This window comes from Rhea americana, unplaced genomic scaffold (assembly GCF_003343005.1).
Source record: "Rhea americana isolate MKP2758 unplaced genomic scaffold, rheAme1 scaffold_74, whole genome shotgun sequence".
Lineage (NCBI taxonomy): Eukaryota > Metazoa > Chordata > Aves > Rheiformes > Rheidae > Rhea > Rhea americana.
The window spans coordinates 1,248,684-1,276,544 of record NW_028186912.1 but is presented as its reverse complement, the minus strand read 5'-3'; the positions used below and the strand labels follow the sequence as shown (position 1 = coordinate 1,276,544).

Sequence of the window (27,861 nt, the reverse complement as noted above, 5' to 3'; positions counted from 1 at the left end):
TGAGGGAAGGAGTGGTTTAGCAAACATCTTTAATTTTACATCAACAAGTCTTTTTAATGAGCTTCTGTATTGAAGCAGTCTCATTCAAATGGAGTTTGGTCTTTTTTTTCCCTGTTTGCACAGCATTTGGCAGAAAAAATATCTGGCCCGGAGTGGGGACCTACTCGAGCCTGTGTGACACAAATTATTTGTCAGAATGGTTAATGGCTGTCTTCTGGCCAGATGATATGTGTTGATTTCTGTATGAAAATCCAAACCTGTGTACTCGGTTAGTGTAATAACTAGATTAGGGGAGCCATAGATATTTTTTGAGGGAGGAGGAGATAAGTTGTATATTGGTAAGATTTGAAACATGCCAGATTAAAGATCCTCATAATCAATAAAGTATATTAGTCTACTTTTTCAAGAGAATCTGCCCTCCTACGTTCACAGCTATGGTAAGTTTTGAGTGATTGCAGTGTATGTCTTCATATAAAGTCTTTTTTTTTTTTTTTTTTTGGAGCAAATGTGTGGAGAATGGGCTGAATTCCCTTAACTGAAGCCATGCAGAAAAGTCTCAGGCCATCACGTTTTACTGCTGATGTGAGCTGCTCATGTCTACTCTTTTTGACAGAGGAAGTCTACAGGAGGCTGTCTTGATCAGATCACGAAATTTTTATCTAGAAGATAAATGTTTTCCAGCAAAAAAACTGTAGATACTGAATATCCTAACAACAAAAATCCTATACTAGATATTTGATGTTGTAAAACCGTTTTAAGGACTTCTTGAGTTCTCTGCTCATGTAGTTGCAGTCGGCATCCTTTCTGCTCCATATTTAATCAACTGTTGCATTAGATAGCTGTGTATTAGCGTGTGGGTGTGGAGGCTCTGACGGGAACTTGTTCTTCCTCTGTAGCTTTGAGCAGTGTTTTTCTGACACCTGTGCGTGCAATCCCGTCCTTGTATTTTCCAGCAGTTGGATGGGTACATAAGCCCCTGCCTGGCTGCCACGGGCCAGCTCAGCAGCCCCAGTGGCCACAGCTCTGCCTGCCCTGGCCACTGTGCTGTTCGGGGGGGGCTGCGTGCATGCCCCTGCCCCGGTGGCAGGCAGCCCAGGTGGTGCCAGGTTCCTGGGCAACGAGAGTTCAGGTTTTACTAGAAATAAGAGGATGAGACTGAATTTATTGGCCATGTTCACATTAGGATAAAATAGTTATAAGCCTTCATATGACCCAAGGGTTTTAGGGTCACCATGACCATCTAAAGTGTAACTGTCTTTTTAAAACTAAAGCACYGAGGTATGATGGCAAATCCTTCGCATTCGCAGCTCTTCCTCTTGGCACAGACGGACGTAAACGGGATGCTGCCTGGCGTCCGCTCGTGCTCGGCTTGGGTTTCACCAGGGTCAGCTACGGCCGGCCAGGCCCCGGTCTGGAGTCTGTGTGCGAGAGGCTCCGCGCTCGAKTTCGCGTTCGTTCTTCGACCTGTTGCAGCACGGCTCCGTCACACCCTCCACGCTGGACGTGGGGGGAGTGCGGCGGGCGCAAGGCAGGGCGCCTCAAGGGTGGCCCGTGTAGGACTCACCAACCTTTTGCTGGTGGACTCGAGTGCTTCCCCCTGCCTTGCCCAAGTGTGGCTTTTTGGCAGCTTTTCTATACGGATCTTCTCTCTGAGGTCTTCACACTCGGGATGCATCTGTCTGGGCTAAACATTTAGATAATGTTTAATTCAGCGATATTCTGGTTAAGAACTAGCTGTGTTTCTTTTTATTYGAGCATTTTACAGCATTCAAACATGTCTCTTTCCTCTCCCAGTCCTGACTTCACCTATCTTTGTTGCTGTTCAGGGTTTTGTTCTCTCCATCCTCTGTTATGTCCCACATGTTGAACTTCACCCTCATGCTTCCAGGAGAGCTTTTTGCTTCCTCGCTCACATCTTTTCTCCGTGGTATGTTATGGAAGGGAGTTAGCCTGGGTAAATACATGGTTCTCTTGCTTTCTTTGACTTTTTCCTTATAAAAAGTTTTCTGGTGGGTCTGTGGCAAATGCCTTGTTGAAGGGTCTGCTTGCTGGAAGCAGCTCAGTGCTGTTCTTGAACTATTGCAAATGGTCATCTGTTTGAGTGAAGATGATTTACTAGGAGACCTTAATTGCTGCTGTATGTCTTAGTGCTTTTTTTCCAGTCTCATTTTTTTCTAAGAGAACAAAAACTGTCTGTTTTGGGAATTGTTATCCCTGAATAACTTGGAATTATGCCTTTTAAATAGTTCCATGAGTCTGCATTGCAAAACTAAAACAAATACTATTTTTTGTGCTTTTTTTGACTGTATTTTATAGAATTTTCAAGTTTAGCTTCACTTGAAAAAAAAAAAAAGAAAAACTATGGATCTCTGGGATTATGTTTGAATGCCATTGCAAGTTAAGTCTGTAAAAAAACCTCTTATTTACTGTCATCTCAAGTATAAAACATACTAAYACGAAAGATCTGGTAAGCTCAATGTTAACGTGGATTATCTCTGTGACCCTGAGACCTCCAAAATCCTTGTCATGGTTGTGATAAGAGGGTTAACTTTGGACTTGGGCAACATTTACATAGCTGGCACTTGTGGAGCTCTTAATTCCTGTGTAAACCAAGCGGATCTTMTGTTTCGAATCTCTTCCTAGACACCGTTAATTGTTACTAAGATAATGTCTCCAGCGGCTGCCTTGTGTGCCTGATCTGATCGCTAGCAACAGCAATCGTGCTGCAACTTCAGAAGCAGCAGTCCTCGCTATAAAAACTTATCCCTCTACAGAAGGTTTAAGTGCTTTTGTATGGCTGAGAGAGATGCCACCTGACAGGGACTATCTTGGCTCAAGGTCTTGATCCAAGACTTGACCCAAAACTCATGGGAATGACACCTCCCCTCTCCCACCACCAAAGCCCTCTAGTCCTCACCAGTGCCAGGTCTGTTCTGCTGTTTTTGTTGTCTTGGTATGAGGAATGGAAATATTTCAGAGAAAGATGGAGGTGGACACAGCTGTGACAGTGCCAGCTAATAGAAGATGCTCAAGTATCAACTCACAAGTAAGCAGACTTGATTTCTGCAAGAAATAAATGGAATGAGAATATGCAGGAAGTTTCTGGTAGAATCTATTTTGCACTGAATCAACGAAGAATGAAATGTGGGAAGGACTAAGACAATTATCGCATTGTAGAAAATGCCAGAATAAGTCTATACTCAGACTGTTCAAAATCAAGGTAAGATATTTTAAACTAATGCTACTTGCTACCCCATGAAGTGTTTTCCACACTCTTCCTTTAGTGTTTTCCCATGAATATCTCTATAATGAAGGAACCTGTGACTTTTAACACTGACATTTTATATGTATTAACTGTTGGCTAATGGGGTAGCAACATTTAAAATGAGCTGAAATTGAGAACTTGTAGGCTAGCTGTACCAGCATTTTTATTTGTTTTTGTTAGTAATCTGCACGCATATTTATAACATTCACTCTATGGGAGTATCTTTGGCATTTTTCTTTAATCTCATGTTGAAAATCCAAAAATTGAAAAACTGATGAAACATAAGGTGTTATTTTAGACGTGCTTTTCCCTGCTCACTCCTGTGTGGTGTGCATGTGCCTTACCCTTTGGCATTTGGATCTTTTGAGCAGGAATATTTGAGTCCATCAGGATCCTGCTTGGCCTTACCAGCAGGCTGGATCTCCCCTGGTGAAGCGCAGCCCTGCTTACCCCTCCCCATAACATCCTTTATCACAGCAGTGTCTTCCTTCACAAGTTGAACACAGGAATGTATTTATTTTCTGTCTTAAAACATTGCTTTGTGTGTTGAATTTCATGTGTGTGGATGGATGGACGTGCTCTGAGGGTGTTTGAAACTGTGGAAAACTGTATGTTGGATTCCATAGTCAAAAACTGGTATCTTTGCCAAAAATTGTCACAGCAGACCAGCCTTTAAGGACCCGTGTTTTTGAAAGTCTTCAAATAAATTTCTCTGCAGCTCAGTCCTGGGGCGTCTCTATACAACAGCTTCTCATTGGTGTTCCTCAGAGTCTATAGCCACTTGATGTGGTATCACTGTCGCTTTGAAGCCAATATATGCTGGAGGGGAAAGCACTAAAGCGCTGAATGGCTCTTATCTGAAGGTGGTGTTGCAGCACGGGCACGCCAGGGGCKAGTGCTCCCCGTGCTCTGCCCCGTGACGCTCATGTAGTCAGCCCAGCACCTGACGCTTTGGCACCAGGAGGAAAGAAGGAAAGAGGGCAGGTTTCCAGTCCGGGCGCTGCATTTTTTTTTCTTTCCTTTTTTTTTTCTTTTGCTTTTTGCTTTTTGCTTTTGCTCTTCTACCAGTTTCTCATTCTCTGCTCTTGCCCTTTTCCCTCTTTACCTAAGTATTCCCTAAGCAGAACAACAATCATAATACTGTGATATCTGCCAGTGCCTTCATCCACCCTCTGAGTCAATCTTTGCAAATCCATTTAAAGAGGGCTGGGAGGGTGGCTGGGGCTGCTCAGCCTGGGGTGCCCTYGCAGAGGATGGGGGGGCCCATGGATGTGCAGACCCAGGGCTAGACTGGAAGGCATCCGTGCTCTGCAGGTAAATTCCTAGACTGATGCTCATGAAAAAGGTTGTGGGTTTTTTAGGTCCCATTTTCACAATAGCTGCCTCTTTTGCTGCTTTGATTACAGCTGTGGTGAGTGTATTTAGAAGCAGCAGTAACTGGCTGCTCAGTGGGCTGAGGGGTGTGGGTCTATGGGACTGCGCAGCTGCTAAGGGAAGCTCTGCCGTGGGGCTGAGGACGGGAGCAGCRTCGGCTGCCGCCTCGCAGCCGGCGGGCGATAACGTGCCGGGACGGCCGATGGGCTGCGCTCCTCCGGTGGCAGCGCTGGCTTCGCCCCGGCGGCCCTCTCGCCGTCCAGGGRGAGGTGCGCACTGTGAAAACCGGCACCAAACCTGATGCTGCAAGCAGTTGAGTAGGATATCAAATGTCAGCGTGGTAAGATCACCGCTACTTCCAGCGGTGACCCTCGTGCCGGGGAGCGAGCGCCTCTCCCCGGCGGGGCGGAGGGGCCGGCGTGGGAGCGGTGCTCGTCCCCCCGCGCCGATGGCCTGGGCGAGGGCAGCAGCCGCCACAGCCGGTTTGAGATGCCAGGTGTGTTGGGAACCAAACATCAYGTTCGTCTCCAAACTAATGCTTCAGTTTGTAACAGCCGATGAGCTGGTTGGAGTAGGAGAGAGCTCGTTTTGAAGAGTGAGTCATGCTTATTGGAGTGCTAGACTTAACAGGGACTCGGAGCAAGACATGTTTTATCTGTGCATGAAACTTCTGGGTAATTAGGAAGAGCCATCTTGAAAGGAAGATGAGAGATCAGTGCTTGTGGCGATCAAAACTGCAACTGCAGAGCCTGAAGTAGCTATACGATACGCTAACAGACGTGTGGTAACGTCAGTGCAAAATGTGCACGAGCAGTGTGCTTGACGCTGTCCTCAGAGGGTGCAGGCTCAGAGGACTCCTGCTCGGCAGCACGGCGCCGCGCTGGTGCAGAAGGATGTGTCGCACGGGCCCTCTCTGCCTGGAGGAGGAAGCGTCAGCGTGTGGTGGAGTGAAACTGGTGTGCTGTGCCTCCGTTTTCTCCTTTTCCTGAGAAAGGCAGGGCGCAGGCCTGCCGCGGTGACMGCCTTCAACGCGTGTTTGACCTGCTGAAGCACAGCACCTTACCTTAGCGCAGCGCCCTTCAGCTGGAGCACTCCTATGGGCCCCAGCGGGGTGTTTACCCACCGGGTGAGGCAGCCGCACCGGGGAAAGGCCGGAAGCTTGCCAACGGCATGTGTGGCTCTGGCTGCTTAACTTAAAAATCATGGCTTAAAGTGCATTTCAGGAGAAGAGAGAGCGTGTGTATTTTACTGAGGATTTGACTTGATGTTTTCAGCTAAGCTACTTGTGGGCTGCTGCAGAAGGCGGCTGGGCTGCTGCGCGTTTCCGTCCCCTCCCTTTCCCCTGCTTGCGCCGGCCCTGGTGCACCTGCAGATGTGCAGTGAGTCAGAGCAGGGACTGGTCTCGCTAGAAACAAGTCTTGCTGTAATCGTGCCTCTCTCCGGTAACATCTGCTCCTTCTGTTTCGCTAACACAGCTGTGGGTTTGCCAGCTCTGACAGGAGAGGTGGTGGGAGCACGTGGCTGGGAAGTGAGGAGGAGAGCAGGAGCACCTTTACTGGCAGCAGCTAGAACATGGTCTCACTAGACAGCTGATTGATGCTCAAGGTAGTCTGCAGAAACCTCACATGCTGTGACTGAACCTCTGCTGGGAGTTGGTACCACTATTTGGTCTTCCAGCTTCTTTGGTAACATTTGAACTTCTGGAATAATTTAGGATTTGCTCTCAGAGGAGCTTTCTTCCCTGTGAAGAGAGCGGATCACTAGTAGGATAGCTGTTAGTAGGTCAGGGACATCTGCTGCTGGGGATGTGCAGAGAGGGTCATCCTTCCTAGTGCTGCTGTGGGAGGAGATGTGGTAGATGCAGTAAGCAGAGGTGTAAATACCACAGCTGGTTCATTCAGCTACAGCCCTTATTGCCTGCATCAGCAGGAGGCAGCTTGGCCTGTTGCAGTCTAACAGGTTGATGAAACTGCACGTGTTTCCAACGTTGCCCTTAGATACACTTGCAGTGCACTGTTGTCCTCATCTCTTACTGCTGAGGCCCAGCTTGCTAAGGCATTGCTCCATCCACTGCTCACTTTGAACTTGCACATGGAAGTCCCCAAAACTCTCAGAGTACGTGTAGGCTGACATCTTGCCAGCTCCTCTCCCTAGCATCATGTGTTTTCTCATGCTCCTTCTTGCCCCCAAACCAGGTGTCGTACCAAGAGCAATATATACTCGGTTTGAATAGGTGGAATTCATGGTACAGTGAACTGTATCCTCTTGACAGTCTAAATGTCCTAGTGCGCCATGCTATAAAATGCCTCCTTTGAGGAGAAGGGATGGCTATTTTAATTTCTGTTCTGAAGTAGTTTGCTCAGGCTCTCAGTAAAATTGCATTAAGAATAACCCGTGATTTATGTGTAACTTTGTGGGTTTCTATTTGCAGCTATTGTGGACGATGAAAGGCTTTCAGCAGAAGAAATGGATGAGAGGAGGCGACAGAACATTGCTTACGAGTATCTCTGCCACTTAGAAGAAGCAAAAAGGTAAGTAAATGAAAGCATACTTATACCTAGCCTTTAAATACTGATTTTTCAGCCTAGCTGTATTCTTGGACATTGTAACTTTTAAAAGATTTTCTGAATTACTCAAATTAACTTAGTGTTGGCATTTTATAGCACTTCAGTATTAGAGAAATAAATCCCAAGTATGAAAAGATCTTTAATTCAAAGAGGGAGTTTAGAAACAATCACGAAAATCTTCTCAGTCATTGTGCTGACTATCTTAAAGTAAGGGATGGGCACTAAAACTGAGGGCTGTGGCTTTATGAGAAGCTGAGTCAGGCTTATGTGACTAACTGGGGAAAGTCTTGCTGCTGACCACACTGTCTTACTCTCTTCTTGATGCTTGTGCTTATCAAGTGATTCAAGTTGCTAAGATAGCAGAAAATTACCTGGGATCTCACTGGGTTAACGAACCATATTGGCTCAGTGTTTCAGTGGTAGTGTGGAGTAAGTGGAGGAAGGGCAATAAAGGACAACTAGGACTTTGCCCTTCCTTTAGCTCCTCTAACCTATTGGTTGAATCTACTTGTCTCTCGAAGCCACAGCTGGTGATGAAACACTGGTTGCAAGGACATAGGGATTTTATAACCTTTGTGCAAAAGTATTACTATCTATACTTTATTCCTAAAACAGATATTCAGCAACATTTCTGTAATTATTGAGCAGATAAGCAAGATAACCCTTGCTGTTGGAGTAGCTATTATCACATATGTATTATTATTATCACATATAAAAGCATATTTCACACTTAGTATCCAGTCTCGTCTTTTTAAAAAATGGCTGCTGGGCTCACTTTACTGCCCTGCTCTTCCACTGGTGACTCTATCACTTCCACTCTGCATTTGTTGATGGCGTTGTTCCTATTTCCAACTTCTAGCTGGGTGATTTTCCTACAAATTTCTCAATACAAAGGGAATTTGGAACTTTGCCAGTTAGTAATGCAAGTTGTAAAACCGTGGAAAAGCAAACTGCTTCGATGTGATGACGCATTGCGGGATCCTTAGAATGAGGTAATCCCGTGCAGTTCACTCAGGGATTAGTAGTAAAGCAGTGTACTGCGAACTTTGTGTCCAAAACGCTTTCCCCTCCATCTCTGTGGTGCACCCACATTTACCTTTCTAGTGGCTGTGGGGCCACTAGCTGCCAGTTATCTTGTCACAGGGGCGTTGTTAAAGAAGTCGATCGTTCATCTTTTGACTTCCTATTTGTTATGCTGTCCACCTACTGCAGCAAGCCCTGCTTCCTTTGCTCGCTCTTCCTCTTTCTGCTGAAAAGCCATTTCCCTGTTTGCATATTTCAGTCAATTTTTCTTTCCACTGCTGGAAAGGACAGTCTCTCTGCGCACTCCTGTTTGCCTCCATGGTGAGCTTGGAAGAGATCAGCTGAGCCAGCCAACTGCACGGGCATGAAACTTGTGGCTCTTTTGCTGAGTTAGTTTTCTAGTGGGTAGTGAGCTCATTAGTCTGACTGATGGGTCGGAGAGGTGTCAGTGTTGGCAGGAGGAAGGGGACAGGGTGCAACTGCATGGGTGCGTTGGGAAGGGAGCAGACTCCACCTTGCCTTGCTGAGTGGTTAGATCAGCTCAGCTGTCTCAGGAGACTTGCTCTGAGACAAGCACTGAATTTTCCTCAAGGCTCCTCTTATGTTTGTTGCATCTGCCCAATCTGCTAGCTTCTGGCATGATAAAAATCGTGATTAGTCTCCAAATTCAATATTTTCTCGTCTATCACTATTAGTTTATCTTCTTGATTTCCCCACTCCCACCCTTCCCAGGGCCATTTATTACTTTGAACTCCAGTTCTCTCATTCTGCACCGAAATGTCTCTTGACACTTTGCAAGGAAATGTGAAGTTATTTTTATAATTAGAGACTTGAATTAACATCTGCTATGGGTAGACTCCTTTTATTCCTTGTATTTATTTTCATGTGGATTCGTGTCATTAGAGATTTTCTAGAAGAAATACTTTYAACTCTGACAGCAGGTAATGTGACTTGCAGCAAACAGCCTAAGCAGTAACTCCTGGGGCTGTTAGGTACSTGGAAGTATCTCTATCTCAACTCTCAAATTTCTGCTTTACTCTTAGTATTAATCACAAAAGCTTGATACTGCATGAGGTGTGGGTGAGCACCGCAGTCTCACTGAGATGGACCTTGAACCTCGTGCCCCGCTGAAGGGTAGCGTCGCCCTGGGCTGAGCTGATGTGTGATGCTGCTGGATGTTGTCCTCCTGTGCCTTAACAAGCCAGCCCTGGTGCTGAGCAGACTTGTGCTAAACAGATTCAAGTTGGTTAACTGGCAGGAAACCAAAGTCGGTCAAAGAATTAAAAAAAGGAGGGAACTGCCCAGTTAGTGGTTTGAATCTGCTTGCTGCAGGGTGTGACGAGTGCTGAGGCCTGGCAAGGAGGGGGGCAGGACTGCAGGGTAAGGAGCCGGGAGGAGGTGACAGCGCTGGCGACAGCGCAGGCYCTGGGGGTGCTTTCAGATAAAATTGCTGGGGAAGAGGAGAGAGGGTGAGACACTTCTTCCTGGTGAGCTATGGGGGTAATTCAGGTGCTTCACGTAACTTTGACCTGAGAAGGACTCTTCCTAATCTGCARCAAACCTGGTGACAAACACACAGTAAGCTTGTGGGCAAGCGGAGGTGTCTGTAGCTCCCAGCTGCGTAGCTCCCAGCACGCGCCTGCCCACCAGGGAGGTAACAAGAGGCACCCGCAGCCAAAGCGCGCGCGAGAAAACGCCGTGTCTCCTCCCACTACACGGCTATCGCCCTCTCGGAGCACTTGGTCAGGCATGAAACACACTGCCACGGCCTCTGCTCTGTACTGGAGCGGTTGCAGCATTTTCTTTTTGCCGGTAGAGCTGGAACAAAAGCGGGGCTCCTGGGAGGGAAGAGAGCAGCCCTGGCGGGAGCGGGAGCGGGGACGCTCCCGCCGGCGAGACCCGGGCGAGCACGGGAAGCCGGGCGCAGGGCTGCCCTGGCAGCGCACCGGCGTCGGCGCGCTTCGCCTGCGCGGAGAGCAGAGTTTCCACRGTTGGGTTTAGCCGATTTATCAGCTTCTCCCGCCGGTGGGGGGAGCGGCCGGAGCTGGGCTTCCCCGCCTGGTCCGCAGCTGGGCGGCGGGGCTCCGGGGACGCACAGCCCGCCCGAGCCTGGACGTGCCGACCGTGTTCCAGTAATTCCGGACCCTGCGGGTAGCAATACATTGGARCAGGTAGAAGCAAGGCCAGCTTTTAACTATTCAGTCAACATTTGCTGAAACAGCAGCAAATACTGTCTTAGCTAATTCGCGATGTGCAAATACAATGTGTTTTAGCTTGTACCAAAGAGGAATAAATGCTGAAACAATCATTGAGTAACAAAAGATTGGGGCAGAGCACGGTTTTGCATTCAGTGTTGTGGCAGGGGCTGCTTCTTTTTTCTGGCAATGTGGACCTGTATCTCCTGTGTATTTGTAATCAAAATATTGTTCTATAGCAACTCTGCATTTCAAAATGCCAGGGTTAATTAAAACGGCGAAGAATGTGTACTTTCAGCTGCTTTTTAAACCACTGTTTGCACACTTATTTCCTGTAGCCCAGCTTTAATAATAATAATAATAAAGTTTAACGTGAAAGAGGAATCTTCTGTTGCTGGTAGCTGTAGCTTCTGCAAATAGTACCTTCTGTGCTGGGTACAGCATCTGGTATAAGCATACAGAATAGGAAATGGTTTTTAAACACAATAAGTAGGCTTGTAATATCTGCAAAGATCAGTGATGTTTGAATAGGGTGTTACATTTGATACTGAAAAACATTTTGTTCTGCTGCAGTAGATTGCTAGCCCTTTTGCCTCCCCCCAAATCAGGTAGCTGCTGCTGATAAATCAAGTTCCTCTTTCATTGCTCATACATGCTCTTTGGCTTAATACTTTTGCCTTTAAGGAATATTTATTACATATTAAAAAATTGTAGAGAAAAATGGATAGTCTCCAGTGTCCTTAACCCCATGAGAAGAGTAAAATTAAGAATAAGCCATGAGGAGTGGTATTTTTCTTCCTTTGAGCTATATAAGCATTGGTGCTCAGAACAGAAGCTCAAGTGAGCTGCAGGAACACATTTTCAGTATGGTTTGGAAATCCTTCAATTACATACTACAGGTTTAAGGTGAAGAGCAAGCAATACCTGTATTACAAGCCCAATATCTTATTTATTCTACAAAGTATCATAACTTTTGCAATCCCCAAAACACTGAGTGAGGTTAGCTGTAATAGGTTAAAATTTACCACAAAATCTTCCTTGCCAAAGATGATCTTTGTACTACTTAATATTGGATACTGCCTTGAATTTGGCTTTTGTTGTTGCTTGTCTCTTACTGATGTGTAATTACCTTACTGTAAATGATAATACAGATTTGAGGGCTTTTTAACTGTGTTTGAAGTTTTGGTGTATAACAAATTAAGCTTACAGTAAAATTGTTGTGGCTGACTAGGGTTATAATCATCCATAATTAAGTAGGGATTATTTCTCTTAGCTTCTTGGAAATTATACCTTCTTATTGTAAGTTTGAATTTGAACCACAGGGTGCCTCATTTTACTACTTCTGTCTCTTTCTGTCAGACTGAACACTGGGTTTTACAAGGTATCTATTGCAATTTCATAATTAAAAGTGGCATTGTTTTAAGTCTTATTTTTTCTTTTTATCTTTTTTACTCATGGGACAAGAGTTTGTGTAGAACACAGATTAAGATACTTGAGATGCAGTGAAGGAAAGCTATCTTGAGAATTTCTTTTGAATAGTGATTTTTATTTGGAAAAGGTAAATCTGCAGTTTTCTCCATTTCTTTACTATAGGAAATGAAATAATCCACTGTAGGTCTCGAATACTGCCTCCTTCACTCCGCTGTGTTTTATTAAATTGATTCGCATTTGCCACTGGCAGTATCAGTCACTGATGGGATCACAGCTGGAAGCTGCCGTGTAAAAATGTACGTACAGTTAATATGCTTAAAAGGTCAAGCCCTGAAGTGCTTAACCGGTTCAATTATAAGCTAACAGCTTCCTGGTACTGTAAACCCRTAGAAAGCTTAAGTTGCTCCAGTTTCAGGACTGTGGGACCTCGAGGCTCGCGTGGGAGGCGAYGCTGTTGCTGGGAGCACGAGGAGCGAATCCCGCCTGCTTGTGCACGGCCTCCTCTCTGTAAGCCGGGCAGTGCTGGCRCTGCAGCCCTGGGAGCTCGGGGTGACTTAGTGCTACTCAAATGCTCTATTTTAAGGTATCTTCCTTCAGGCTACAGAGAATATTTAAAGCTTTGTGCTTAGAGATCAGTGCATAAAATTATATTACAGATGCTCAACAAGCTGACTATGAGCAGAAAGTGTTAAGAGGCTTCCTGATAACCTGTTTCATATGAGTGTTTGTCAAAAAAGAAAAAAGACATCCTTCTTAAAGAGGCAGCCTATGGCATGTTGCAGACTGTGAGGGGCTCACCTCCCTCTTCTACCTTTCCTTAAGCCTCATAAAGAGTCAGTGGAGGAGGTTAGCATCAGCTCTGTAAAGGCCAAGGCTTTGAAACTGTGGTCCTTCCTGAGATATAAAATTCTTGGAGGAATCCTACTTAGCTCTGTTGTCCAGGTTATATACCTGTCCCTGAAATAGCTCAGTCTGCACAGAGGTGTTGATCAGCAAGTGTGCTAGTTCCATGTCTTGATCCTGAGACACTTACCTAGGAGACAGACTGCAAGCTGTTGAGCTGAATAGCATTTTTTTTTCCCCTATTCCAGATAGTTATGCAATTGTGCAGACATGTCAGGGTTTTTGTATGCAAGTACCAGTGATATCAATCAATCCAATAATTGCTTGGATAGAAATGTTTGCKTATGAAAAGTGTTACTATTAAGATCTGAAGGACAGAAGGGTTTGTGCTCCTATGAGAGAACTCCTGTTTCTGTACAGGATACAGTGACCTGTTAATTACGATGTTGAGATAGTACTTGCACRTGTTAGGGGTCATTGCTCAGTATATATTGTTGTCAGATAACGGTGCTGAGCAATGAAGGATGTGACCTTTGTTTTTTGGAGACTAAACCATATGGCACTTGTCCCATAGCCTGTGCTAAAGCTAAYGGTGCAGTTGGACTTCAGAGGCAGTCCTCTTCCCCAAAACTTTCTATTTTTGTTTCAAGCATTGCCTTCTAATAAAATGAATTGTGGATTTCTTTAATAGAAGAGTAATCAGTTTGATGGAAAGTAATCTGCAATGCTCCAACATYCTCATATTTGGTGTGGTTTATAGGTTCAACTTCATTGAGAAGGYGTGTGGCATGTTCACTTCTTCACTTCCCTCTCTGCATGCTTCTGTGGTGGTAAAACTGGAAAGCCAGTTTGCCTTTGTACTCAGCCCGTAAGATTGGCTGCCTCTCAGATCAAGCTGATGCTCCACTGCGCACACTGCATGGGTCCTAGTTAACGCAGAGTTTAAGCTGAGGTTGCCTGGAGCTACCTTATCTCATGAAGGTATGAACCAGGAGCTGAGTCATTTCAGTGCAGCTGGTGCAGCGTGTCGGGAGTGGGAAAGCAGGGGGCGAGGGAAGCTCACAKGGACTTCTGCCTGTTGCAGACCAGGATTTTGGACACCTGCTCTGTSAGCAACAGCACAGGAAGGCAGAGTTGTACAGGAGGACTGCCCCTATGGGCATCAAAGTAGCGAGCGGACCTGGGGTTTGCATCTTGCCCAGATATGGGGCTCACAGGGAGGTGCTGTTGGCAGGATCTGCGACAGCAGCTGTGGGGTGGAAGGGGACGGCTTTGTCCCCGCCTTCGGGTTAGAGGGGCTGGATAGTTTCCCTTAGCCTCTGGGTAGGTCTCTGGGCTCCATGGAGTCAGCTCGGGGGGCTGGGGTGTAGCTCTTATTTTTTGTCTGAGAACAMGTATAGGCAATGTCAATGATGGGGTAAATCATCACATGCACACCAGAGTGTGCTGGTGCCACCTGTGCTAACTGCAGGCTGTGAGCAGGGGGCAGATGGCCTGACACATACCTGCTTGTGCTGTAACTGTGCTGCTCCTACTTCAGCTGTAGGACTGTGCAGCATTTAAATTGCTTTTTTATAGGGTCACACAGCTGTTTACTTTAGACTGGAGGAGGAAGCTACCTGGGCTGATGGAATTTGTTTTCCAACAGTTCCCATGCAGGAATGTACTTTTCGCATACAGAGATCCTCCTTTCCCAGCGGCTGCGTCCTGGAGACGTGTTGATCTTTGGAAGAAGTGTTTGCCCAGGCCCTTGCAGAAACTGCTGTGGGAAGATATGAGAGGTTCTTCAGAGATCAGAGGAAGAGAAGCAGCAACTTGTAGCTGCATGCAGCATGGCAAAAACTTTTACAAAGCTGACAACTTTTTTACACCATTTTCTTGTGCAGACAGTTGCTGCTGGTGAGGGGCCCACAAGCCTGAGCTGGTGGGATCTCACTGTACTGGAAGCATGGATTTGATTGACAAGAACCATGCTCCTAGAGCAGGAAGATGTTGCTATAGCTTTGAGGAAGGTAGAAATCCCCAGTTCCTTCAGACATCCTAGCTGCTGCTTTGAGATTGGAGATCCTCGTCCAGTCATTGCTGAGATTTGCTAAAGAACTTGTCCACTACCATGTCCCCATGACTGAACCGGAAAAATCCTGGGGCATGAAAGAGTAAGTGATCCCTAAATGTGTAGGTGTGATCGAGCACCTGGGCTTTGCCCTCCAGTTACTCTGSGCAAGTATGTTGTGAGGCAAGGCTCCTGCTGAGGGACATATCAAACTGGGTTCCCTTAAAAATCGCTTTTGGTATGAATATCTCAACAATCCACTGACAGGAGGAGTAATGTAATAGTTTGTACCTACTCTTTTATATCTGGAGTAATGTGGAAAGTGCTTGTCACTACTGCTTGGCTAAGTACATGGGTTGTGTGGCTCATTGCATGTGCTGTGTGGTGCTTTGTTGCTCGGTGGTTCATGTATACATTGAAGTTTCCTTCCTGTTCAGCTGCACTGAAATGCAAGGSTATACACTAGAAGCTGGGGTACAGCAGTCTCTCCAAACTGTCAAGACAGCCCTTGATGCCTTATTTGCTTACTTTCCAGTTGCCTGCCCATCTTGCAGTTGCTTAAGCACTTGCTGGTTACTCTGATACCCCTCCTCTTGGTCAGTCTCTTCAGTCCCACGTTTAACACTGACAGGGAAAAAGGTCTTTAAGCCAAGCCATTCTTTGGAAAATTTAACAGTGATGTCTCTGTTATTTTGACCAAGCTTGGAAACTGSCATGTGCATTTGAATTAGTGCAACTTTAATTAAACTTACTCAGCTGCAAGTACAAGGGAATGTTTTCTATAAAACMAAAACAAGAATATTCCTTATCAAGGATTTTGTTTTGCTGTTCAAAATCACATGAGGCGGACAGGAAACTTCTTAGATACCAGTGCTTGTGCAGATGAGAGAATAAGCCCAGGATGTAGCTGTTTTTTATTTAAGAGAAACGATGGATCCAAGATATCCTCGATATGTTTGCCAGAGAGTGAGTGTGTGTGTGTGTGTATGTGTGTTAAGAATTAGCCTTGCGTTAGCCACCAGATAAAGAAGTGAGGTAGTGGTCGTCTCTGTTTGCAGTGGTATCMGCACATATCCCTGAATGCTTAATGTATTCCAAGGTTTTTACGGCATGCTAGCATTATTCTTCGACTAGGGCTGAAAATAGTTTCAAAATAYGGCTTCGGGTAGCTCTGAATGGGTTTTGAGCCTGGGGGGAGGAAGTGTGAATGAATCCTCTCAAGTGAATGAATGGAGCTGCTCTCAAATTTGAAGTGTTGAGAAGGATTTTGCACAGCTTCCAGCAACTCTAAAAATGCTAGCCAGGGTTTGGCTYGGAAGCAGAGGCTCCTGCTTAGCTGTACCTGCACCAGCTCTACCACTGTGCAGGAGACAGTCTTGCAGGTTTGTTTTGATTCTAGTGGATGTGAGGAATGGAGGCAAGTGAACTGTTGTGGAACTGAGCACAGATTTATCCCAGCAGAATAAGGGTTAGCTGCATATTCAATTTTCCAGCTACCCACAGGACAAATAGCTAGCCTGCTCTGGCATGAGAGGCTGTAGATATGCAAATGCAAAGATGTACGGTAAAGGTTTGATGTGCAGAAGTGTCCTAGCTGTGCTGCTCTGTACTGCTGTGGGGATGAGAGTCTGGATTCTGATTCTTGTTTTTATTTCTTCCATCTGGAGGCACCGCTTTTATGTTATTGCTGGCATGCCCACTCCTTGAGGGAAGTGATAAATCTAGTCTGGCACCTCGAGCACTTCTGCAATCTATGACACATTAGCTATTTCTAAAGCTTGATCAGGATCAGAGTGGAAGGGAGTGCTATGCAATTCGGTGCAGCAAGTAAGAGATTCTAAAGGGAACTCGTGTAAGGAAAGAAATTGCCCTCAAATATAATGCTTTTCATTACCTGTAGCATTTTGCTGCCTAGCCATCTGTCTCTGTCTCAGTGGCAAAGGCAGGTCTGGGATACAAGGGCAGCGGCTGGCGCGGCCATGCCTGCAACTTGCAAAATAAAGAAATAAAAGAAATAAATATATTTAAGTATATTTTAAAAAAAGAAAGAAAGAAAGCATGGAAATAATGTGGAATAAGTAGATATCAAGCTGGAAAACCTTCCTTTCATGACAGGTTTTAAACTGCAGATTGCAGCACCTCCCTGCGCTGTGCTCTCCGTTGGCTGTAACGCTGAACTTCGAYGTGCCGGTGTTACACGACGTACAGAGCCGGTCACGTGAGGCTGCGCCGGCCGCGGGCTTGAGGCAGTGCCAGCTCTCGGTCTCCGCTGTGTTCGGCCTTTGCTGGGACAGAGTTCAATAGGATTCGTGACTGAAGTTTGGTTTTAGGGCTTCCTGTTTTCAGATGAACATCTATAGAACAGGGAAGAATCAACTTGATACACCCATTAACTCGAAAAGTTGCGTTTTCCTTGAGTGCTTTCTAAAACAAAGCTAGCTCTTCAAATTTGTATATGCCCAACTTGTGCAGTTGGGGGGGGAGTATTTTTCTTTGATAAAATAGTGATGTCTCTTCTCTGAAAAGGCCTGTGTTTGTACATTTTTGGATTTATTTGAATAATATGTTTTCAAACATAGTATTTTCAAATCTCCCATTTGTATCTTCTTTCCCTAGAGTACTGACCCAATATTCTGGTTAGCTTAATGCTGAGAGTTAGAAATGGGATGGCTACTATCTTTGGGAGGGCTTATGCTTCTGCTAGAGTCTTGGTAAATCTGCCAACAAATTATTGAATGATACTAGCATATGTTTACATTTAGTTTGTTTATAAAGTCGGCAGATGCATTCCTTTGGTATTCCTGTTGCTGTCCCCAAAGAGCAAACCTTGATCTCCTGCCACTAAATAAATATGCTTATGTTTTGTGATTCCAATTTCAACATTTTCTCCACTTCCTCAAGGTCGAAGTGGTATCACATGATGATTGCTAGCACGGACTGCTTTCCTAAATGGGAAGTAATGGGAGAAAACGTACTTTAAAACAAGATTCCATGCTAGAAGGTGGTACTTGTATTTGGACACCATTTATTTTTAGGAAAGACTTCTTGTGTTACTTCCATGCAAAGGGCGTCACCTGCTCAGAGTGGATATGCAGCAAATTGGCCGTTGTAGGGTCAGTGTCCAGGATCGTCTGCACGCAGGGAGGGTTGTGCCTTGGTGCAGACAGTGCAGTTGTGGGCACTGAAGGGTTTTAGTCCCCTTGTTGCTGGGGACCCTCTTCTTCCTACTGAGCAGCATGGGGCATGCTACCAATTATTAAATAAAAAAAAAAAAAAAAAAAAGGAAAGCACCCATAAGAAAGGCCAATGCAAAATTCAAATTTGTATGAAAATCTTCCATATTTTGTGGCACGGGGCTTATGCACTCTTAGGATGTGAAGGAGAAGCTGGGAGTACGACAGACTTCTCAGGGTTTTTTTCCAGCATCTTGTATGCCTTTTGAAACCTGTTCGTACAGAGAGGACTATAATTAGATAGTGCTTGAGTTTCCAGTGCCTGAAATGGGTAGGAACCAACTCATTTGCTCCTGTGGTTATTGGCTGAGATTCCACTAGTATTTTGAATGTCAACAGTAATTATTTTGCTGCTTAGGAAAACATGCTACGCAGTATTTCAGTCCTTTATGAAGTTGTCTAACGAAAGATTGAACGTGTACATTGTAGGGCACAAAAGACTAGTGAAGCAGGGGCAACTGGAGGATTTAACAAGATAGATTTTTAACAATCTGAGAGGCCAAGGAAGAAGTAACAGACTGCAGCTAGTGCTTTTAGTCTTCTCCGAAATCTGGGAAACGCCCTTGAAATACTGCGTATTTGCTGGGGTCAGTAGAGCTACTACTGGTGTTTGCTCTGCTTTCTAAAATTGGGGCCAAAATCTGTACATTGGCAAAACATCAGATTTGATGCAATTTTTGTTTGGATTCTGAGTTAGTGCAAAAAAAATAAATGGATCCGGCTTTTCTAAAGACATTTCCTTTCTTATAGTTGGTCATCAGATTTCAAAGTATATGGCTGAAATCTGCTGTTGCTTCACTGGTTTCATAAAAATGTTGATATTCATATTGCAGTGCACAATTTTCATTAATCAGTTTCTGGAAAGTTCAAAAATAGGATTAYCTTTTCACAGCATTGGCTTCAAAAGGTGTTTAATGAAACATGCATTCAGTACTTCTGACTTTACTAATGTCAAGATCTGTATCTTGTAAAAGGAACAGTTTTCTCAAGGCAGAGCATTCATAAGGCTCATTGGTTATGCCTTTTCAGTGCTGAAGGTGAAGCTGGTGTCACTAGAGGAATCACATTTTTTGTGAAGATCCTGCTTAGCTGGTACTTTGGTAACCTGATTAGATTAATTATTAATGTTGAGTGTGCGGTGCAACCTTTCATGTAACCCAGGATGTGAACAAGTAGGTGACTGTTATAAAAAGCTGCCTCTGCCTACAGCATACAAAATCTTAGTTCAGTCGCAACAAAAGAAGCATAATGAGAAGTTAGAACATACTTGGGTTTTATATGAATTTTTAGTTTTCTCTTGCTTACTGGAACGGCAGGGAGCAGGGCTAAGTAAAAGTGCAAGGACGATTTGGAGTTTTTGCAAGCAGAGCAAATTCCTTCTGGCACCTTTTCTTTTTTCTAGTTGAARCTAAAGATAAAATTGGTATGAAAATGGCTTTCTGGAGTAGAACTCATAGGTCGCCCGGAAGGCTTTAAGAAGAGTGTGCCAGAACAGCCCCCTTTCTGACCTGGGAGGATGCCAGCATCAGATGAAACAGGTATTTAACATTGCATGAAAAAAATAAAGTAGGGCGGCTTCTGGGCAAGAAAGCCTAGACCCCTGAAAACTCTCCAAGCACGCTCTGCGTGCTAGCCGTGCGCTGGAGGAGCGGCTTCCTTTGGCTTTGGAGCTCCCACTTCCCCGTTTCGGTTCGTAAGAGGTGGGTGGACAAAGTTTCTGATCTTCCTCTCTTGGTCGCTGCATTTTTCAGCCTTTTTGTTGCAATTCTTAGTGTTGAGGAAAAAGRTTGGAAACAGCACGGAGGCGGTGGAATAAGCCCCTTTAAACGGAGTAGCTTTATGGCACCGGGCGCCTGGACAACCTTTTCTTTAAGGCTTTCTYGTCCCTGAAGGTGGAAGAGGCGGCAGAGCTGCGGCAGCCCCGCGCAGCGAGCAGGAGCCGCCGGAGCCCTCGAGCATCCGGGAGCCGCCGCGGCCGCTCGGACGCCGGGCGGGACGGCTGCTCCTTTCCGGCCGGGCTGAGCGGGGATGCGGGGACGGGGGCGCAGGTTCGCCAGCTGAGCGGGGCAGTTTGCAGAAGCCACTGCAGAAATAAACGGGTCCGGTGGTAAAAACGAGCGTCACCTTGCAGGAGCGAATCCTCCTCGTAAAACCCCTCCCTGGAGGGCGTTAGAGCAGGCGCGTAAAACATGAAAACGGCTTTGTTGAGAAGTACGGCTTTGGTAACGCCTGATAAAGCACTTCTAAAATAACAGTTGTTAGAGCTTTTGCACAATACTGCTTTCATCCACGTCTGACATTTAAACGTTGAAATGCTGTCGAGGCAGTGCTGCCGAATGTTTTCGTGATGACCTTATCACTCCGAGGAGCCGGACCAAGGAGCCAAGGAGCTCAACAACCTCGGGCATTTTTTTTTTCTCCTGCTGCATCGTCTGCTGGAAAGTTTTTCTCAAGGCATATATTCAGAAATTGTGACGAAGCACCCTGACATAATACGTCCTAGAAAGTGGTTAAAAAGAGTTTAAGTGCAATCCTGACTTGAGAGGTCATGCATTAAAAGTCAAAAGCGCTCGAGCTGGTGATAAAAATGAGCCTTTGCCGTAATTCACGGCTGTCAGCCGCACCGGCTTAGTGCTGTGCGCGAGCTGCGTTTGATTCCTCTTAGAGGCAAGACTGACTACGGTTTATTAACTTATTCTGATGTAAACCTGCCAAGAATGATTAGACTCTCCTTGCAGAAGCTTTTTTTAGCAGCTGCAAATAATAGGTGAAAAGAAAAGGCCTCATCTTGAATCCTAAGATGATTTTTCAAGGTTGGATATTGGAAGAAGTGTTTTGAATTACAAACTTGGCATCGCTGAGGAGGAGGCAAACACGAGGTCCTGCTGCTTTTYTGAGTGAAACCGGGCAAGAGACGTCCCGTCCCGTAGGTGCTCGCTGCCGGCTGAGCTGTCCGGCCTTCCTGGGAAATGCTGGGCTGCACTGGCAGCTTTGCTCGGTTTGACTTGGCTCATGTCTTCAGCAGGCCTGACAGTTCTCCAAGAGCTGAATGGTGAAGAAATATCCACCCCAATCAGGGAGGAGCCCATCAATATATTTTTCTAAAATYTTCAAAATGTGGTGTTTTTAGGCCCACCTAAACCTGCTTGCTTGTTCACCTCTGCCTGCCCCGTCCCTAAGGTAGGCAGCAGCTGTATTCCCTCAGAGTGGGGGAATCCCTGCTGCTGAATATTTTTCCCTTGATCCTATGTATTGGAAAGACTAAAATGCTTTTAAGGGTATGGACCTGATGCTGGTGGCTGAAGCACTTCATGACCTGTTTTCTGCCACTTCTTTCTACCCCTGTAGGTCTCAGCAATTAGAAAAGCATTTCACTAATGAAGTATTACAAATGAACCTATAAATCTACAGATCAGGAAAGCCAAAGGTTCAGATTTTGACATAGTCATCACATGCTTAAAGCTACTTTTTTATATGTAGCCACATCGAGGTCTGCCTTTGTCCTGCATTTTTCTAAGCTCTTGAGAAAATGCTGTTCCGGATACCCTGTCTGGCAGTGGTATGCGTGACACTGAACTTCGACTGACCTATCTGAATAGATTAGGGATGAATACAGCAAATATCCTGTCTCRGTATCTATAAAAGAATTTCACAGCAAATGTGGCGCTGCTGTAATGCACATGGCTTTCTGCGGTGCGGGGGGAGAAGGGAAACCTCCGAGCGCTGGGGCAGCGCAGATGGCCAGCTGCTGTCGTTTCACCTACCGATGCGCAAGACCCAAAGGAGGAAGCGGCAGTATTTAGACGGGACCTGGGTCTGTAAAAGAGGTGTTCCCCCTTGCGGGTGCCACAGCCAGAGGTTGTGGYGGCAGTGACGGAGGGAAGCGGAGGGTGAACAGCTCTGTCCTGGGTGTGAGGTTTGGTCGGAGGAGCGCCGGCACGTTTGCCACATCAGTGGGGCTGAGCTTTGGGGACAGCGTGTGAAGTTAGCGAGTTGGGTTACAGTTTGCTAGCCGCTGACAAAAACCTGTTCCTGATTTTAAAGAATTTTTGCCTTGCTGTGCATCTGCTGTAGGATCAGAGCATGGCTCTGGAAAATCAGTTGGCAAAGCTGTAAACAGTCTCTGTGGCAGAAATTAGAGCAGGGTGATGTCAGACAAGCTGAAGTGTGAGCCTGAAGGAGASGAAACAGATGAAACACAGAGGCAAACACGTGGCCTGAGGGCAGAAACTCAAGGATGCACATACGTAGGGGCAMCCCAGGCAGAGAGCGAAGGAAGGGCTCCAGCGAATATACGAGACTTTCCTGAGGGAGACCCATCCTCATGGGGACTGCGGTCGAGCAGCCCATGAAGCTGGAAGTGCAGGGGAGGAGAGGCTGGAGGTTTGAGAATGGTTTTCTGGATGCAGGGGGAAGCTGCCCTAGAGGAAGAAAATCGAGATTGTATTCCTTTCCCCAGAAAGCAGGGCAGGGGCGCAGCAGAAGGCATGCTCCTCCGTGCAGGGCCATGCTCTTGGGGCAGCGGGCAGAAAGATTTGCTATCGAGTGTGAGGAGACCTGTTGTCCTTATCCATCTGGTCTGGCTGGAGCTGCCGCGGAAGGAATTGGTGACAGGCAGGCAACYGCGCGGTGAGCAGGGAGATGGCAGGCTGCAGGGCTCCCAAACGGGGTACGCTTGCTTGATACCGGCCCTGCTGTGGCTCCCAGCACAGTTTTATTGGACCTCCCTCGCAACTTGGCTGGTTGTGTAAAAATATYTTATGCAATACTTTGTAGAGCTCACAATAAAAACATAGAAACTCCGAGATTTTGGAAATTCTCGGTTAGTGCAGTTCAACACCCCTCCTCCCTCAGAAGAGCCCTAATAAGTGCTCACTTCAGTGGCGKTCAGTAGGTCTTTGTTCTGCTCTGTCCCAAAGCCGAGCTGTAAATGCCATTTACTCGCGCTCTAAACARTGATTTGTACCTCACGCAACATGAACCGCTAAAGCACGCTGTGTTCCTTGCTCTTCAAAAGTAGCTTAGATGTACTTTAACTATCAACGTTTATCCTAATACAGTGGGAGAACAGCTATATACTTGTTAGGGGGGCTTAGTGCTAAAGAGATTTTATAGGGGAACAAGGTCTGCTGATCCCTTGCTGTGGATCTCCAGCTTATGTGCATCTCTTGGGATGCTGTCAGTCACTGACTCCTAGGTGTAAACTTCTCAGGAGGTGCCAGATTAGTTTCTATAACCAAGATATCTGACAGTAAATAYTTTGTTGTAGTAATTTTGACAGTTACAAGTGTGGTATTAATATGCTTAATATAACTAAAATATATTTTCTGGCAGTGTTTTCTATTTTTGAGATACACATTATTTTTGAAGATATGCATCATACTTATARTCAATAGTTGAATAGCCAAGGCATTTAATTAAGAAAAAACAGATTTTTACCAAAATAACACTTGAAAGAGGGAGAGTTCAGACAGTTACAGAAATCATGGTATAAAAAGCCATCAGACCAATGAAGTGACTTAGATGGGAATGGGGAGAGAAGACAAMACTTAATGAGTTGTCAGTGTTTTGTACTGTCCTGGTGCAACCTGTGACCTACCAATTGCTGAAAAAGAAAACTCAACTAGACAAAAAGCCACCTGTGATTTATTCCATCGTCAGCTGTTCAGGACCACTTGCTGCCTCCTGGTTATGCTTGAGATCTGCTCCTGAGTTGCTGTTTGTCATCTTGGAGAAATGAATGTGAAACTTGTGTTCCAGTTCTTGTGCTGTGTTTTTTGTCTTCTCATTTTGATCTCTGCACAGCAGAAAAACTGAAGCATTTGAGTTTCTGCAGATGTGTCATGTGCAAACTCAAGCAWTATTTCCAGAGTAAAACATAGGAAGTCCGTGCCTTCTATCTAATAAATCTAACTTCTACTTTTCAGTGTGTTAAAAATAACTGCCATAATYTGTGTGAGAATACTGACTATCTTTCATGCTCTTCCAAACATCTATTTTTTCGTATACTTTAATATTTTATTAGGGACTCCTCAAATGCAAGAGCTYTATTTCTACTAACTGATGATGAGTTTTACTTACCCTTAAGCAAAGCACTGCCCTCTACTTCAAAGGCTTTTCCGAACTGCTGTGTCTCCTTTTTGCCTCGGTAAATGGGTGCTCTTGACTGACGAAAGCTGGAAATCCCTCACTATTTGGGTAGTCTTAYCAATATTTAGAAAGATGCTAGGCAGTGGTAAGCATGGAAATTGAGGAGTGATCAGAGTATCCTCTTTAAGTGTACTTCATCAGTAGGAAGGAAGCAGGCTGTAAGGGTGAGACTCTATTTTTCAGCAGGTAGTCTTCCCCAACCTAGGTGAATTCTAGCTAATATCTTTCTGGTTTGGGGGAGGAGGGAAAAAATAGTTTTTTTTAACTCTTGTTCTGTGCCCTCRTCTTTGATTTAAGAAAGAGGAGGTCTTTTTCTGGCTCTGCTCTTACTATTTTCTCRTAGCCAAATCTAGTTCTTCCTCACTGTTTTCCTTTGCTTTGCTTTTGGGAGGGTAAGGAGATTTATTGTCTGTATGTAAATGACAGTCTCCAGACTACAGATATTGCTTATTTTGTCCCAAACTGGTACAGGCTGAGGCCTTTCTGTATTATGAATATGAGCAGCAAAAATGAACAGTATCGATACTGTCTCCCTAGTTCTGTAAAGAGAGTAAATGATAACTAAAATGCTGTATGCTCAGAAAGCTAGTAGTATTTTAAAATTGTGCTACTTCAATATTTTTGCAGTAATGAGAAACAGTAACCATATATTTTAATGAGATCTTAAATTCTAGAGAAGTTCRTTCCCCCAGGTCAAACTTCTTGTTTGCAAGGGATGGAGATCTGCCAATATGCAGTGCTTGAAAGGAATCATTGTGCAATATTTGTCCGTTTAAGCCACCCTGCCCCATAACTTCATGCTATCAGCTAGAGAATGCAGCTTTTTTTTTTTTTTTTACATGAGAGCAAGCATAAAACACTGATTTGCATCTGTTGATTCTCACTGCTCAGCCTTGGTTTGGATTTTAATAGATGGGAAAATTATCAAAATAAGTGATCCAGACATTCAGTTTATCGCTCCACGGCTTTACACCTTGGTGTGGGCTTTTTTGCATGAAGTTTCTTTTTTCATGCAAATCCCTTTGGGTAGAGACTAAGCCTCTCGGGGCTGAATAGCTTTCCTTCCCTTTCAGAGCGGCACTTCTGCCGTCAGGATGTAACCTGGGAGAGACTTTCTCCTCCCAGCTCCGTGACTGAACCCGTGCCCCGCGAGGTCCTGAGGAATTAGCCGGTTGCTATGGCTTTGCTGCAGCGCGCGGGCTGTGCTTGCTGCTGGCTGACGTTGTTTATCCCCCCCGCAAAAGGAGGAATCGATCTGGCATCAGTAYAGCTGTTCATTATTTTGCGCGCAGCAAATACTACTGCTGTTGTGGCAACAATGTGTTCTGGCAAGCAAAACTTTTTTATTAAAATGAAGATGTAGGCCATATGTAGGCCTCTGTATAACGCCTGTTAGAGATGCTTGTTAGGATAACTTCTGTTCGTGCAATCCCTGTTTCCCCTATTCCTGTTGCAGGCAGCCTTGCGTGAAAAGGGATGAGAAATCTGTTGTTAGTTATCTGGAATTTATTTTCAGCTAGGAAGTTGTCCTGAAATGGAAATCCAGACTCAAATTACAGCTGCTCTTTGCTCTTTGTTACTTCAGTGCTTCTTCATATCTGTCCTATGGATTATTAATCTCTATGACAACTTCTGGTCCTACCGTGGAGAGTAGGAGTTTTATTGATGACTGATTTTTCTAGTTKCTGTACTTTAAGTTAGAAACACCAGATCCTTTTGGTTTTGCTAATGTTCTCTGATCCTCAAAGGGTGATTTGATGGCAGCCAGATGTTAGTTKTTGTTAATCTTCGTCCCCTAAATTTCAGGTGTTAAAACAATATCTGCCTTTTATCCCGGAGTTTGGAAGCCTTTGCAATTCACTTGGTATTTCTGGTTAGCATTGGAGGTAGGAGTGGTGAGTGGTGCAGCACAACCACTGTGCTGGATGGTGAAGCAAATATGATGCTGGTTGCGGCTTCCTTTACACTCAGAAATCAAACTGATATTTAACGTTGATTTCTAGGTTATGGTCCCTTCTGATTCCTTCCGTCAGTGTACACATGCTTGTGTGCACTCACCTGACACGACTACACTAATAAGATACTGTCACAATTAGATAAGTTCAGCAGGGAGTGTCTAAGTAAATCCCGGTGTTGATAGCCTGACTATTCTCGCTCGTGAATGTTATCTCAAATAATGAAACAAGATGTTTGGCTTTTCTTTTTAGGGGGAACTGTCTGGTACACTGGATATCAGTACCTGAAATGACAGTAGTGAGTCAAAGGCCGGTTACAGTATGTGGAAGAGCAATCAGGAAACTTTATGAAAACAGTTCTGCAGTGCCCCAGGGCTCCTTCCTGGGTATTATTTGCTTGTCTGAGGTTATTGCTGCTTCCATCAGAGAACTTCCGGAGGTTTGGAGGTATCTCAGTGATTGTAATAGGCTGATTCGGATCAAAATAGGTTAGGCCTAGTTGCTTTAGTTTKGTTGAGTAGCCACACTTGGTTGGAGAAAGTTACCAAGGTCCTTTCACTCCAAGATTTGTTTTCCCTAATGAATGGATATATTAGAGAAACCATCTAGGTGAGCACTATTGAGCATACAAAAATTCATTAAGAGGAGGATGTTCTGGGGACTTCAATAGGTAGCAGAAAACCTTATTTTCCTTTTCATTCTTATAAATTATTCAAAATAAAGCTTTAGTTTTTGGAAAGCTAATTCTTGTTCTTTTAAAATGTAATTAAATATCGCTTAGTTTCAAAAACATTTTAAATATAGTAGGCTTAAAATATACATTTTATGTAAAACTATCTGGTATTACTATCCCGGGGCAACATGCTCTGGTGACCCTGCTTGAGCRGGGGGTTACACTAGATCTCCAGAAGTCTCTTCCAACCTCAACTGATGTGTGATGTTATGTGATTGTGCTGAGCAGTTTTATAGGAAAATGGCATTTGTTAGTGTGCTTGTCATTTGAAGGGGTAGTGGGAGGAACACAGCCTTTTGGCACTTACTCTGACTGCTAAAGGTGGACAGGTTACGTAACTTTAACCTCAAACCTGATGTTTCCAGGGGGTCAACTCTATGCTGGCTATTAGCATCTCTGCTACAATACCTAAGCTTGTAGAGGGGGTACTTATAGCCAGCATGCATAGAGGTAGTATTCAAGTCAAATTAGATGGTTAACTTATGAAATTGTCTCCTAATGAAATATCCTGACCTCTTCAAGAAAGGACAAGCATGTAAATCTTTAAGATGCTGAGGTAACACTGTCCTATCCTCAGGCAACAACCTTTTGTTCTCCATGGAGCTTGAAAAGTTATCATCTGTCACACTAAGAATATTGAGCAGCAGCTGAGCAGAATAATTCAATGGTCTGAAGGAAAATTGCATTATTCCCTCTTACAACCTTTTGTGCATTCCACATAAATGTACAGGAAAATGTCTAGACTTGTATACAAAAAAAGTGTTGACTGAATTTGAGCCTGAAGTGGTTCTGTAAGTGCTGTGTTTCGATATCATTGGMTGAGTGACTTTGAGCACAGTCCTTGGGACTGCTGCTTCTTTTACACCATCTGTATACATCTGTGTGTTCTCATATAGTACAGCTACTGGAAATAAGGATTACACTTGCTAAAACAGCTGTTTGAATCATGCCCAATACYGTTTATGCAAAAAAGTCTGAATTACTGTACCTGAAATTTAGGGCTGGTAATAGTACTCAGCTGAGGCTATTTTCAAACCTG

General features: G+C 44.9%; 1 protein-coding gene across 3 annotated transcripts in view; it reads left to right on the top strand.

The window, feature by feature from the left end:
- Positions 1-27,861, top strand: part of IQGAP2 (IQ motif containing GTPase activating protein 2) — a 125,836-nt gene that overhangs the window by 13,560 nt on the left and 84,415 nt on the right. For all 3 annotated transcript variants that reach the window (XM_085321998.1, XM_085321997.1, XM_085321996.1), the window contains exon 2: positions 7,071-7,170. In XM_085321998.1, coding sequence (XP_085178124.1) covers positions 7,071-7,170 — 100 coding nt within the window. The remainder of the gene's footprint in view (positions 1-7,070; positions 7,171-27,861) is intronic.